This window comes from Melanotaenia boesemani, chromosome 14, assembly GCF_017639745.1.
Source record: "Melanotaenia boesemani isolate fMelBoe1 chromosome 14, fMelBoe1.pri, whole genome shotgun sequence".
In the NCBI taxonomy this organism is placed as follows: domain Eukaryota; kingdom Metazoa; phylum Chordata; class Actinopteri; order Atheriniformes; family Melanotaeniidae; genus Melanotaenia; species Melanotaenia boesemani.
Genome location: NC_055695.1, coordinates 29,636,515 through 29,652,042, shown reverse-complemented (window position 1 = coordinate 29,652,042; position 15,528 = coordinate 29,636,515). Strand labels below are relative to the sequence as shown.

The 15,528-nt window shown below is 37.0% G+C and overlaps 3 protein-coding genes across 9 annotated transcripts in view; 2 read left to right on the top strand and 1 right to left on the bottom strand.

Moving 5' to 3' along the window:
• Positions 1 to 15,528, top strand: part of tp63 (tumor protein p63) — a 42,478-nt gene that overhangs the window by 3,026 nt on the left and 23,924 nt on the right. For all 6 annotated transcript variants that reach the window (XM_042006866.1, XM_042006865.1, XM_042006867.1 and 3 more), the window contains exons 2-3: positions 13,407 to 13,541; positions 13,635 to 13,764. In XM_042006866.1, coding sequence (XP_041862800.1) covers positions 13,407 to 13,541; positions 13,635 to 13,764 — 265 coding nt within the window. The remainder of the gene's footprint in view (positions 1 to 13,406; positions 13,542 to 13,634; positions 13,765 to 15,528) is intronic.
• LOC121653411 lies at positions 489 to 5,700 on the bottom strand. 2 transcript variants are annotated; one of them, XM_042006887.1, is made up of 8 exons: positions 5,490 to 5,700; positions 4,760 to 4,884; positions 4,020 to 4,103; positions 3,531 to 3,692; positions 1,869 to 1,965; positions 1,643 to 1,758; positions 1,110 to 1,314; positions 489 to 918 (listed from the first exon to the last, which is right to left on the bottom strand). In XM_042006887.1, exons 1-8 carry the CDS (start codon positions 5,698 to 5,700, stop codon positions 815 to 817), a joined length of 1,104 nt encoding a protein of 367 aa, XP_041862821.1. In that variant the 3' UTR covers positions 489 to 814. The 2 variants fall into 2 exon arrangements, with proteins under 2 accessions (XP_041862821.1, XP_041862820.1); XM_042006886.1 differs by having other exon boundaries at positions 491 to 918; positions 3,531 to 3,695.
• LOC121653394 lies at positions 6,062 to 11,027 on the top strand. Its single transcript, XM_042006853.1, has 7 exons — positions 6,062 to 6,157; positions 6,258 to 6,338; positions 6,420 to 6,497; positions 6,677 to 6,811; positions 7,033 to 7,158; positions 8,093 to 8,167; positions 8,286 to 11,027. The coding sequence occupies exons 1-7, from the start codon at positions 6,062 to 6,064 to the stop codon at positions 10,464 to 10,466; spliced, it is 2,772 nt and encodes a 923-aa protein (XP_041862787.1). The 3' UTR covers positions 10,467 to 11,027.

Here is a 15,528-nt window from a genome sequence, read left to right as displayed (position 1 = left end):
ACTGGAAATGTATTTCTAATGTAATCATAATGTGTTGCCATTGCATTTTAAATACATTTACAAAAATTAAATAAAAATGTAAAAGTTGTACTTAAGTATACTATAGTTCATCTTAATGGTGTCTCAAAATAGTACAGATAATCACACTAAGTTGTACTTTAGTATGTCTAAAGTAGCACTCATGATATATCATTAGTATACTACTATACTACTACTACTATACTTTGCACATCAAAAGTAATATACTTTGAGTACACTAATTATGTGTGCAGAAAGTACACTAGATGTATTTCATTAAAGTACACTTCAACAGTACACAGAAAGTATATTTTTTATATAATTAATTTGAATTTTAAATTACTTTTAAGTAAACATAAAAAATAATTAGAACATACTTGAGATAGAAAAAAAGTTTATTTTTAACATGCACGGCATTACAGGGAAAATGTGCATAATAAAGTACATTTAAGTACATCTTTAAAAACATCTAAAACAACATTTTCAAACAGTTTCTCTTCATCGTAACATTTTTATTCAAATTTGGATCATCTGACCCCAGAGAATTCTTTTTAGTTTTAACAACTTAACTAAAAAACAATAATAAAAGTAAAAAATAAAAAGAAACAATAGCTGTGTAGCACTACCCTGCTAGCTGTGCACTGCAGAGAAGCTAGTAATGACAGGGATGAACATTAAACTGACTCTTGAAACTTTTACATGTGAAACATTGACACAGTTTGTTAAAACTCAAAATGTATGTCCACCAAAAAACAAACAAACAAAAACTATTACAAACAGTTACTGATGTTACTGCTTACTGTTTCTTTTTGCTCACAAAATTCTCATTGTTACATTTTCTCCGAATCACTGCCCTCACATCAGACACATTTGTTCCTGGAAATTCAGCAATAACTGTATCTGTAAAATAGAAAAGGACAAATAAAATGGTGTTACAAATCATGCTTTTCCAGAGTTATCACATTAGCAAGAAGGGGGCATACATACATGAGGACAACCTGAAACATGTTGCTTCTGGCTATGGCCAAGGCAAGGGTAGAGGCATAAAAACAAAATGATAATAAGGAAAAATAGACTTAACCAATACTTACCAACGAGGGCACTCAGCTTTTCCGGATTTAGCTGCTCTTTCGCTGTTCCAGTAGGCCCTGGTTTTCCTGTGAGAGTCGAGGATGCCAAAACATCCCGCCCAAAGATGAGCACAGCTAAGTCCTGTGTGAACAGGGACATTCTTGTTCGGTTTAGTCTTAGGAAACAGTTTTTGCTGATCTGCACCCCCGTGTTGCCCAAGGAAATCTGTGTCCAGGAAATAGAGTTAGTCAATTATTAGAAATGGTATTAGGAAAGCATTTCTTAAAAGACAAAGCCGAACTATTGAATGCCAAATATTAGTTGAGTTCTAATTTCTGCAAGTGGTCTTCAATGAATTAAAGTATAATTTCTGAACAACTGCATGCTGAAATGGAAAAAAACAGTTTCTATCAAATACAGTTCGTGCAAAATGTGGGTCGAGACTACAGAGACAAAACTGCTAACAGTCAAGTAGTTTACAACAATTTTGGATGAAATGTTTCCTGTAATAAAAAGGCAGTATTTACAAAACGTGTATAAATGCAAAACATACCATTTCTGGAGCTGGACTGGAAGAACCAGAACTTGTACTGTCAGTGTCCATGACAGGTGGCATTCTCTTCATGGTTGTAATAAGATCTCTGACACACTTGACTAAGGCTGGAATTTCTGCATTAAGGAAAAAAAACACAAGTCACAGATATATGAGAGATAAGACTCCTATCGATACAATTACTGACAAAAAAAAAAACATAAGCAATTCTTCTTTGTATGAATACCTTTCAGAGCATCCATCACGTCCTGTTGCATGTCAACACTGGATCTGGACTGATCCATCAGGACACTCTCCTCTTCACTTTCCCCTTGGCCCAGGTCCTGCATAAATGAAAATGTCAACAATGCTATGTTAGTATGACTCACCTGGGGTCTCATTTATAACCGTTGCGTACGCACAAAACGAGGCTGAAAGTGGCGTACGTGACTTTTCACGCCAAGGTTGTGATCTCTAAAAAACAAACTTGACGGGAGAATGTGCGCAGCTCTAAGCTAACTCTGACCCATGCGTACTTATTTTGCGTCGGGCTGATGTTTCAGAAACATATTCTTAGAATCTAATTTAATCACCACCATCTCTCCGTCATATTGTCCACTCCCAGAGCGCAGGAGGAAAGGACAGCGTGGCTGTATGGAATAAATGCATGGTGTAAAATAACTATATGTTCCTGTGATACTGTGTGAACATATAATCCAGAGTCAATTAAATCTCAAAGCCTGGAAAAAAATTCCAGTAATCGTTCGCACAATTGTTACATTCTGTTTTCTTGTAGGAGAAGTGTCAACTGATTATTCAAAGTTTTATCAATTGGTCTAATTACTGTAATTTACAAATTACTAATTACTGTACTGTGAACTGTACTGTACACTTTGAAAGACGCAGAGACTCTTATTCATGCCTTTGTAACTTCAAGGTTAGATTATTGTAATGTGCTTTTATCTGGGCTGCCCAAAAAGAGCATTCGTGGTCTGCAATTAGTCCAAAACGCAGCAGCCCGTTTGCTGACTGGACTATCCCGCTATGAACATGTTAGCCCTGTATTGGCCTCTCTTCATTGGCTCCCTGTTCGGGTCAGAGCCGATTTCAAGGTGCTGTTGTTCACTTACAAAATTTTAAATGGTCTTGCTCCAGTCTATATGTCAGACCTTGTTAAGACTTATGTACCTGTACGACCTTTGCGCTCCCAGACGATTGATTATCTGAGTGTCCCAAAGGTGAATAAAAAAAACAGCAGGTGAGCGGGCTTTTTCCTTCCGCGCACCTATTTTGTGAACAGTCTTCCCTTGGACATCAGGCAGTCATGTTCAGTTGAGGTCTTTAAAGCCAAGCTTAAGACCCACTTGTATACTGTCACGTATGAGTAGGTGTTTTTGCCTTTTCTTTCATTCATTTCTGAATTGTTGTTATTGTTGTGTCTGTTTTCACATGTTTTTTAACCTTCTGTAACTGTACAGCACTTTGATGGAAAATGCTCTATAAATAAAAATTATTATAATTATTTTTATAAATGTATAAATACAGTGGAAAGCCCTGTGCGTAATTCTGCACCGTGGCACCGCTGGAGGAGAAAGGAGAGAGAGTAAGACCATAATGAATGGTTAATAACTCGTTTCAGATTAGAACTGTTGTCACTGTTGTAACTATGTGCCGAACCGGGTCCAGCATGTGAGAGGGCAGCGCACTGAAACAACACCGCGTGAGATCTGTGCCGCTGACACCGTTAACAGCATTTCAGTCAAATTATGTCATTTTCCGTGATATTCAGTGTTAAAAAGTAGATTCCGTTTTTATTGCTCAATTCCGCGATTCCGTCTGCAATTCTGTGATCGCGGAAACAATAGGGCCCTAATTCTAGTTTTATTTCTTGTGTTTTGTAAATACTTACAGTTGATTCTGAAGCCTGAGGTGGGTCAAATAAGTCCACATTGGTGTCTATGTCTGTATCAACATCACTTGTCAAGGAGGTGGAGGTTGTTGGATTTCTTCTCAGCAGCGAGGATTTCAGTTGGGAAAGGGCTCTGTCTCTTGCAGCTTTTGTCATCTTCGGCTTCTTAAACAAAGGGCAGAAAAAGTAAAATGTTAAACTGCAAAGGCAAGAGGGGTAAATATCCATCTTTGTAGATGTTTGTAGAATCTATCACCTACTGTACAGCTTATTAAGGTATTGTCAGACCATATTTCACTAGAGTAACAGTACTCACTACTCACAATTTTATCTTTTAATATCATACAATGTGTCAGTATTTCAAAACTAACACAGCTGGAGTGCCACAAGCCACTTCTGCAACTGCACTGCTGTCAAACCTAAAGCCACTTATAAAGGAAAATATGTCTTATCCTCCCACAATATTCCCTTATTCCCGTAAATACTTACATTTGTTTGAAAAACTTGTGATGGGTCAATCTGTGTTTCATCTTCATCTGAAGTGAGACTGGAAGTTGCAGTAATTCTTTTTTTCTGTACAGAAGAGAAAGAATGTATTACATGACAACAACATATGAACTTTACCATAGACGCTTTCTGGTGAAGAGATTTTTTAGAAAAACATTTCAACTAAAAAACATCATAGTATTACAGTGTCATAAATTCATTAACGATTTTATGTGTTACAATTAAAAATACTATTTGAGTTTAACTAGTTTACTAGTTAACAATAGTGAATTTATTCCAGTGCATGATCATCTATCTGTTCACGATACTTCAGTTACAGTCGATGCAACAGCCTGTATAAACAGTTTTTTAACATTAGAGGCAGATTTGGATGCACATTGAGGAGCCTCTTGAAATAAACGCTGGTCAGTCAGTTTAGTTTAACTTAATTTAAAATATTTTTTATATTTTGCATATATGTAATAAATTCATGCCATCATATATATGCAAATTAGCACATGACGTTATCTAGAGACATCCAGGACTTTTCCTGCAGGCTTTTGCTACTTCCCACTGAAAATAGTTGGCAACACTGTTATCGACTTTGTTATGGACAAAATTGGATGCCGTCAGAACTATCTATAAAATTAGTGGTATTGTGGCATCCCTAGTTGCAACACAATATAACTATTAATTAAAGTGTGTTTTCTAAAGAAACTACCAACACAAGCAACAAAAATAACCTTTGGTTTGCTTCCATCACGTGTTGTGGTACATGGTGTGGTCCTTCTCCTTGCAACTGCCATGTGCCAGATGTCCTCATCCTTGAGGAAGGCTTCTTTTTTCCCCATCAACTCCTTGTAGTTGTCTGTAACCACAACCATACATCAGACAAACTATCAAAACCATGTTTTTTTTCCCTCTTTTGCTCAATATTTTAGGTATTTTGTATGTCTCGTGAAATGCACCACAGTCAATCTAATATTATACACAAGTCACTTTAAGTCTTTTTTATAAACATAGTTACATAAAAATTAAATTACATACAAGGTTAACGTTAACAATCATTAGCATGAGCCCCTGGCAAATTATTCACTAACACTAACAGCACTAACAGTAGGCTAGTGGCTGGCAAGTGCTAGCATAACAAATTTGTACCAACAATTTTTTTCTTTTTATTTTCTTTACAGTGGGCAATTTTGCTAAACATTCTCCACACAGCACGCTCACAAATGTTCACACAAAATCTCATCTGAAGTTGCAGAAGTTACTAAGTTAGCACCATTTACGCTAGCATTAGCTGCCGTCTGCCGCTAACAGCTAGCTAGCTAGTTATTAGCTAATGCAGCTTGTGAATGATAAGTTTGCCTATTATCTTGTTGAACTTAGTCATTAGTAGAAAGAACAGTTATTCAAAAGATATTTTACACCATGTACGAGCAATACAAACCTCCGAGTACGAGCAATACAAACCTCCGAGTAAGAGCAGTTTCGCGGCCACCTTGTTTTTAGGTGCTTTCCTGGTGCCCCAGCACACTTGTATCCATCCGTCTTCACTGGAGAGGTCCGGCCGTTTTAATACCTGAACGAGCTGCTGTCTGTACTGAGGTGTCACAATGTCAGTACTTTCGACGTGAATTGTGTTGTCCCTAAAATAAAACATCCCGAACTTGAACTGCGCCATTGTAACTCAACTGCGACAACGCTTCCCTCAGCATCTACTGTACATTCAAGTGCGTTGCATTCGGGGGTAACCAATCAGCGGCAGCACAGCGCCACGAGTACTTTAGGGTCAATTGGGAAAATGTCCACCACATTCAAATTTTCCATTTTGACATTGAAAATGGTCTGTCAGACGCAGACGTTCTTGCAAAAAAAAATATATATATAATTACATTTTTTTTTAAAGTCTGTGTACACCGTAATGTCCATGCACGCATGCGCACGTTTACGATGACGTTTTATCCAGGACACTGCGCGCGCCCTCTGCACTTTACTTTACCCATGGATGTATTTTAGCGGGCTTAGAGAAACCGCCCGCAGACATGGCACCCAAAAGACATTACAAAGAATATCTGCTGAATGAGTCGAGCCAACCTTCAAAGGCAACCAAATACAGACGGCTAGCAAAGGAGAACGAGGTATTTGAGCTTTCACATTTATTATCAACAACAGCAGTGATTATAGAATAAGATGAATAATTCTTCATTTTAAACGCAAGAACTGTCTTGTTCATTGCAGAATACTTTAAACTGCAGAGGAAATTACAAGAAATACCTCAGTGCATCCTGTACAACTAACAATAGAGGAGTCTTGAAAGAGGTAGACCATTTTTTTCATTTGCAACAATATGAATTGCAGATAGTGTTACATGCAAGTTGACATTGCAACTGCTCTCCCCAGATTCCACTTTCAAATAACGGTGAACGAACATATTCTCTGGAGGAATATCCAGGAGACAATCCCACAACTAACAAACAGGTAAAAACAGTGATCATTATGTTTTATGTTTCCATTCTGAAATAAAATGAAGGGGTTCACAAAATACATATTACTTTCCTCTAAAGCTTTTATTCATCCATAATTTTATTTATGTTTATCATACCCTAAATGTTTACAGTATTATAGTTAAATAAATCGATGTGCTGTCTCATGATCAGAATGTTCCCGATGAGGGCCTTGTTGCAGAAGGACCAAGCGGTCAGTCATCTTTAGAATGTTTGAGAGGAAAGCATCTTGTCACTCCAATAACAGAGCATCTGCTTCAGGACAGACCAAACAGAGATTCATCAGAGGTATTAAAATACCAGCAATTGAAATTGTAGATATTAATTGCTGTGTTGTACTATATGTATAGTTTCTGTATAATAGTCATTTCAATTAAATTAAACGTGATGAAAATAATGATTGTCCTAGCCTCTATAGTGTATTTCCTTAAAATGAGACACATACATGTATTATTGTCATTAATACTTCACTTGAGAATTTCCATGTATTATATCTTCATTATATGCAGCCTGCCGGAGAGGGGGTCTCCAGAAATACCCACCCAGTGCTAGAATTGCCACCCTCCACCTACTCACACTGCACTTTTCAATTTTGTGGGGATCAACAAGATATGCAAATCGGACCAGAAGCACAGGTACTATAGTTACAAGTTACTAGTTTTATTTTTATCCTAAAAACAACCCCTTTAATTGATACAGAAAATGTGAATAGAGTACTTTTTATTTTTCTAAACCGACGTCTACAAATAGTAATATAGGCTACCGATAATAAACATGTATTGAAAGTGAACACCAGCAAGGTCTCATTTGGTCACAGAATTATAACTACAGTGTACATATAACTATTTAAAAGTATGATTGCATTATTCATTCATGTTTAATTTACATTGTGATTCAAGCAAATTAGTAGTTCCACATGAGGCTAACAAAGTTTCTAACAGGTGGCTGACTTATAGCCTACATTGGCACTTGATGGCTACAGTTCTTCAGTATGTGAAGCTGTAGTCACCATTTTCCTGGATATTATCCATCTGTTAGATCTTCACTGCACATATAATGCAAATGTGGCTTAACTTGCTTAATGTGACTTAAATCTGATGTTTTTTATTCCGCCAATACAACAATTTTGTTTTTTATTAAGCATTATTATGCAGTTTTGGCTTAATGTTTGAACTCACTGTCTTGATAGAAACAGATGCCCTGTCTTGCATCCACCCAAGGATTAGTGCTTTTCAGTATTCTTGTTTCTGATTTGTTAATAGAGTTAATTTGTTTTCTAGGTTTGGGCAAGGAGTTACACATTTTGTATATTTACTGAATACAGGCACTACATTCATCCTTTCCCCTGAAATCACATCAGTTTTATATGAAGCTAGTGTATATTCCATTTGCATAACTCTCTGCTAACAACCCCAGAAGGCAACATGGCAAATTCTTTAAATGTAAAAACTACCATATGACTTGTAGTACCTACCACTTATCTTTTGGAGCACTAGTATTGTTTTATATGTCAAAACTATAAAGGAAATGAAAATGAAAATATTTATGCTTCCATTTATATTTTGCCAGGACATGTTAGAGAAGCAACCAGGATGCAATGTGCCTGCTACTCCAACTGATCAGCAAGAGACACCAAACCAACAGGTTATTAACATGTATTATTGTACATTATGTTTTCTCTGTAAATCTGTAAGCAATCTTTTTTAATGCAGATGAATGTAACAGTTTTCTACAGTATCTTGTCTTTTTTATGTCTTCGCAGGCAGAGACATTTTTGTTGGATGGAGATGATCCAGCGTATCCTGGAGCTCCACTGACAAAGGGACAAAGTTTAATCTTACTGATGTCTTATGTACTAAGGCACAATGTGACAGGTGTGGCACTGGAACATCTACTGAAGATTGTTAATGAACATTTCCCTGGAATGGTACCAGTAACCACATACCTTTTTCACAAAGCTTATGGACAATATGGAAATTATGTCCCCCATTTTTACTGTCCAGCATGTGAAAACTACTTGGGGGTAAATAATACCAGTGAACTACAGTGTGGAGCTTGTAATGCAGTAACTGATTCAGAGAGCTGTCTCAAAAGTGGGTGTTTCTTTCTAGTGCTTAGTTTGGATTCACAAATCAAAACATTGCTTGAACAAAACCAAAGTTTAAAAAAAGACTGGCAATGTGCAGATGTCATGTCAGATATACAGTGTGGAGAAGAGTACCATAAACTCAAAGAATCAGGTGAATTAGGTGAGGATGACATAACTTTAATTTGGAACTGTGATGGAATTCCAGTTTTCAGGAGTTCAAAGTATCAAATTTGGCCCATTCAGTGCCAGGTTATAGAACTTGAACCTAAAGAACGGAAGGCAAATATCTGTCTTCCTTGTCTCTGGTTTGGCGAGAAGAAGCCAAACTTCTTAACATATTTGAAGCCATTTGTTGATGAACTGCAAATTTTAGAACAAAATGGTATTAAATGGAAGGACTCAGCAAATGTACAACATGTCTCCAAAGTGTATGCTCTGATATGCAGTTCAGATTCAGTTGCTCGCCCACTTCTAAGAAACACCAAACAGTTTAATGGCTTTTATGGATGTGATTTTTGTTACCATGTTGGTGGTGGTCCTTACACAAACAAAGGCCCAAAACCACATCTTAGAACTGAAGCTAAGCATTTTGATCACGCAATGGCTGCAACACCAGACAGTCCAGTAATGGGAGTAAAAGGACCTTCACCATTAATGAAACTCACAAAGTTTCAAATGATAAATGGATTTGTTCCAGAGTATCAGCATTGTGTCTGCCTTGGTGTGACAAGGCAATTAGCAAAACTGTGGTTTGACTCAAGAAATCATGACAAAGAGTGGTACTTAGGAGCAAAATCAGACCGCATTGACAAAGAGCTCATTGCAATTCAACCCCCTGTTGAGATAACAAGAGTACCACGATCTGTTGCAGACAGAAAATATTGGAAAGCATCAGAGTGGAGGTCATTCCTGTTATTCTATTGCCTGCCTTTACTGAATGGGGTCTTACTAAAGAAGTTCTGGAACCACCTTTTTCTGTTTGTGTTCGCTATGCACATTCTTTTGGGAGAAAAGGTGAAACGCTGTGATATTGAAGTAGCTGAAAGAGCTCTCAAGAAGTTCTCACTGCAGTTTGAGAAGTTATATGGTGCAGCAAATATGACATTTAATGTCCATCTTCTGACACACCTTGCAGCAAGTGTTAGGAACTGGGGCCCTTTGTGGGCCACATCAACCTTTTCCTTTGAATCATTTAATGGCACTTTGTTACAGTACTTCAATGGGACAACACATGTTCCAGAGCAAATAGTTAAAAGGTTTCTTTGCTGGAGGAGTCTAACACAAAAAGCCGAAAAGTACATGGTAGATGCTAATGAAGGGGTGAAATGCATTTTTTCACATCTCCTAAACAGCAATGTATCAAGTTCTAATTCATCTACCCTGAATGAAAATGTCAGGGTTTTTGGTAATCCCTGTCATCACAAACTGTCAGCATTAGAAAAACTTGCTATCAAAGACTTGCTAAGTGTTACAGTCGAACACTGTGTTTGTTTTCACCGTTTCATTGTAAAAGGCGTACTGTATCATTCCAGCAGTAACAGAAGTCTAAAAAAAAGGATCAACTCAACAGTGGAGTTACAGGATGGAAGATTATGTAGAATTCTTTGCATGTCAGTATTCAGAGCAGGCGATTTGTCATTGCACTGTATATTGGTAAAGGAGCTTGTGAAGACTGAGGGACAGCTCTGCAAGGATAGTCAACTGAACATTGCTTCCACTTTTATGTCTGAGGTGTCAGAATCTAGGAATGTTTATGCGGTGCCCACTGACCTGTTCCACAGGAAATGTGTTTTGATCCAATCAAGAGACAAACAATATGTTATTCCTCTACCAAATAATGTAGAGAGAGATTAAATAGTTACTGGGGAAGTTAGAGAAAAATTGCTGAAACCACTGCCAAATTGTAAGAAATAGGGATTACATATCAGTGTGTATTCTTGGTGTGCCTTAAAACTAGTGGACAATGTCCAAAAATGGCAACTTCAGAGGATTAAGTCTGTAAAAATGATAAGGCATACATGGGCAAGCACACAAAGACTGTGCTGTTAAACAGTTAGTATAACAGTTGTGGTATAACAAAACACAAACAAAATTGTAGGGGTGAATACTTTTGCAAGGCACTGTACCTGGCCTCAAAATGTTGAACTTTAACAGACTGTTTTCATGCAAAATCAAAGACTTTCAAAGGATTAATTTTTCTGTCAAGCAGCAAAGCAAATTTCCTGTTATCTACACATCTTAATATGTTCATAAGTGTAATGTGTTTTCTGATTGCTGTCAAATGTAAGTGAAACAATCCAAGCTTTGGAATATGTACTTTCCATGTGATGATAAGAAATACACAAGGTTGTACTGTTTTCTTATTAGAAATACTGGTGACTACTGCATTATATAAAAGCACATGGTCAATTGAAAGGAACTCTGTTGTTGATGTTCATGTTTATTCAAAACTCACCATTACATTTGGAGAATGGATGGATCTTTAAATATTGCATAAAAACAACTGTGCTGTTGAAATAGTCCAAATACTTTATAACACTAATTGCTAACATTTTAAAATTGAAATAGAAAAGTAAGGATATTTTTTCAATTAGAAAAGGTATTGTTACATAACAGCATTGTTGCATTTTGCTGGTAAAATACATTATTTTAAAATATTGAAGAGAAAAGGTCAGCTGCAGAAATTAACTGTTATTGTACATTATTTTAAAATGATCTTAGCACACTAAAAGAAATGGCTACATACTGATGAATTTGTTCTGGTTTATAGTGTACTTATCAAGAATACACTAATTTACCACTGAAGTAGTATTCAATTATTAATATACTTATTTTAAGTGCACTTTAACACTGCTGTGCTAACAATGATATAAAAAAAAGTATTATAAAAGTGAACTTATTGAAAGGGTGCTAAAAGTGCACTTGATAAAAGTAGATGCAAATACACTGACATTAAACTTATATTTAACACATTCGAAGTACATAATAAGTAAATATACTAATAAAACACTTATATATATTTCAGTGTTAGTATATTTTATATGAATATACTTAATATGAATTTAAGTATTAGTACTACATAGTGTACTTTATCTAAGTAAACTGAAGTACTACTGAGGGAATAATATATTTTTAATTAATACATTTATAATATATTTTTGGTTTACTTTATTTTAACACATAAAGTCAAAATGTGCTAGAAATGTACTTTCTGAAAATTAAGTACATTTTTAGTACATTAAAGTATATTACTTTTTTACCTGGGTAGCTGAGGGTAACCGTTAAAATAAGTGTTAGGTGTATTTTTTAATGACCAGTGCCATGCTAAGGCCTCGTGTATGCTAGCAGCTCAATTAATTTCCTCTGTAAGTGTAACAACAGCTTTGAGTAATAAAATATGTTAACTTCATAACGTCTTTAGCTGGCGGTTATTTCCGTTTATTATTAATTTACTTAACAAATATTATATCTGCTTAAAATTTTTCGTTTCATTTGAGTGACTAATATGAAAACAGGTACAGTTTTAGCTAACTAGCTTGCTGGTTTCTGTCTTTTAGTAACATCTAGTTAATTGAATTCCTCTGGTGGCTTATGCAGTGTAAGAAAAATAAACAATTTTAATACATTCATTGGTAAGTTGGGTTATAGTGGGCGTTCTTGTGTGTAAGAGTAGAAGTAAATAAGTGTATTTCTTAATTCCTCTGAATATTCAATGAAAATAACGTTCACCAAATACTTGTAGGATGGAAAGAGAATGATGCATTTATTTTTCAACTAAAGGAAAATAAAAATATAACACTGTTGACATTTTTTAATTGCTATTACTTTTAAATAATATTGTATCAGTATTGTTTACTTATTTGGTTTAATTTTACAGGTACTTTCATAAACATTAAGGCAGATTTACCAGAGTTGGCCAAAATGCTGTTTTTCATCAGCAGTTCCTGGGAAAAGCAAAAGATAGGGAGAGAAAAGAAAAAGAACCAGATAAAATATCAGGTGTATACAAATTACACTAAAATTATCTAAATTTTTTTTTTTTTTTTTTTTTTTTTGGGCTAATACAGAATAGTATTTCACCCGTAATATTGTTTTAAGCCTCTGCAAACTAAACTTGTCTTTTGAGGTTCTACAACTTGTGGTGTGAGTGTGTGTCTCCTGCATAAGTTGAATTATTTGCTTCATTAGATATGCCTGTGTTTGTAAGTCAGGTATTAATATCATTCATCACACAGCGTTGGGAAATTCCAAAACCTAAAATAGTGCCAGCTTCAGATTATGGCCACCCCATCAACCCACCTCCTGAGCTCGTCCAGCTGTACACATACCAGAAGTTGTGGCAGTGCTATCATATAGACCACGGGGGGAATTCCGGCTGTCTCAGACTGCAGCGTGCGCCACTTCAGTGGGAACAATGGCAGGCCGAGCTCCGAAGCAGGTGTAAAGTTTCAAGGGAGCAGGTCAAAGTGCCTCTGTCTGAATGGTGCATAATCACCATTATGTGTAGTACAAATATTCAGTATTATGCAGGCTGACTTCTTCACAATGGAAGTGCTCTTCATGAATGGCTGCCAGCAGAACTCCTCCTCCTGTCTTCCACTGGCTGGGTGGCCTAATCTCAACCCTGCACTTCAACTTTTATCTTGAATGTTTGCTGACAGTGCAATTTTGAAAACTACCTATTAAAATAGTTCTGCTTTTTTCATAAAATAAGACCAGGGTTGCTTATTTGGAATAATTGTCTTATGAAATTCTTATGAAATGATCATAACTGATAGACATGTATCTGTGCAGACTGAAGGACCCTTCATCCCGCTTGCCCTGGAGAGAGAGCTCTTTCTTTACCAGTATGGCTGAAAATCATTCTGTCCCAGCAACTGATTTCCTGAGCCAAGATGTATTTAACCAACTGTTTGAAATGCTGGACCAGTGAGTAAATATTACACAAAAAACAGACATTTACTAATAACAACAAAAGAAAATACAAAGCAGCTGTTTTTTAAAATATCCATCTTGTTTCAGATCTGCAATTCATTCAGTCCAGCCCATTGAGCTGAACTTCACTGACAGTCCAGCCGATGGGTCTCCAGGAAACACCATTCAGATCAGCATGGACTGCATAACCATGCACGAACCGGATGAGGTAGTTTCTGTAAGTATGCAGGTTTCACAGCACCAGCTTACTTTATGCTGTTTTCAACCCAGTAATGCTTGCTGCCCCAGACACACAATGACCAGGCATTAAAAACAACAAAAATTACATTGATTCAAATTGGCCACTTATTTCCAACATTAAATGTTCTCTACAGCCAGTAATTGTCATGTTTTTGACAGCACTGATGTTTCAGCTTATTTTGTGCTGAATCAGTAGCACAAAGAAATAGGTACCAATGTTTTACTAATATTTATTTATATTAAGCCATTCAGAAAGCTTTTTAGTAGCTTAAAATTCTGCATTACTTGTAAGTTTGGTATTTTGAGCACATTATATCTTCACCATCTGAGAGTCACTTTCAGTCTGAGTTGGTGGGGCTTTTCGTGGTAAATCTCAGAGTTTTTAAAACGCGTAATCTAGATTGATTTTGAATATTCACGGTGGACTTTCCGTGGGATAGTTATAAAAATGTGGTACATAGCAGTTCAACACACCAGTGAAAAAGACCGGTTATCTGCTCTCGTCTGACATGTTGTCTGTGAGGAGATGATATCTGATGCAGCCTGAGCTTTGCTTGACCTGCCGCCTCCCCCCACCCACCCAAGTGTCACGTGACACTTCCCTTTTTGGAAAAACAAATGAGTTGATGCATTGATAGCGAGCGAGAGACAAACTTTACATTCCAGTTTGACTCCATATAAAAACACGGGGCATCGGTGGAAGGACGTTACAGAAGCATCTGCATCTTTTTGTTATGTCAGGATATGAAACTTGGAGATTTAAATGCTCCTGTGCTGCAGTTGCACAGCTAAAGTTTTTCTTCATTTAGCAGGTAGTGGTCTTGCACATACTTTATTTTTAAATTACTTGTGTTTTTTAAAAGTTTATGAGGTTTTTGAATAAATCTACTAAAGTAAGTGAATCATCATGACTGAATCACTTGTGGTAGTAGATGAGTTTCCTTGTGTTTGGGCCTTGGTGAGGACATTCTCTTGTCAGTTCAGCTCAGGGATGATGTGTGTGTTCCCCTCCCAGTGTTGGAATGTCGTTGTCCAGCCAGAGAGAAAAAAAATAGCAAATAAAAATTTTGTTTTAGGAGCTGAGTAATGCTATCCTGAGCAATCCCCAAGAGGGCTTGTGCTCTCTTGAACTGGTGATTAATGGCCCCACCACCCACTTTCCTTTGCACCCATGTGAGGCGTGGTTGGATGATTGGCACGCCAGCAACTCAGGCACCATCCGTGAGGGGCTAAAGAGCTCGCTGCCATGGCGACGTTAGAGTTGTTCTCAAATCAAGAATCTGCTTTAAATAAAGCTGTGAGCAACCCACCCTCACCTTAAGCCCCCATCCACTTCCATCCATGTTGAGGTGTGCCTGTTTCTCGAGTTTAGAAAGCAGCTCACTATTTGGTGCCCCGAGGGACTTTTTTGTATTGTGTAGGGTTTATGTCTAATCTGATATTCCTCTTATTCTGGATTTTTTCTGTAGCTGCGGGGCAACAGTTTAACGCAGCACCTGCCTCTCCTGCAGAGGTCCCAGCTCTCATCTATCAGTATGTGTCTTCTTCAGGTAAAGGTGGGGGTTGCAAGGAGCGCAGCAAGAAGAGGGTAGAATAACACCAAGGAATGTAGCAGGAATAGTGGCTGCAGAAACGCTATATCCTACCCCAAACAGCTGATTTTACACCAAGATAAAGCTCTGATCAGCTGAGCGTGGAAGATGCTGTTAAGCTGATGGACTGAGGTCTTCTTCGGTCTCGG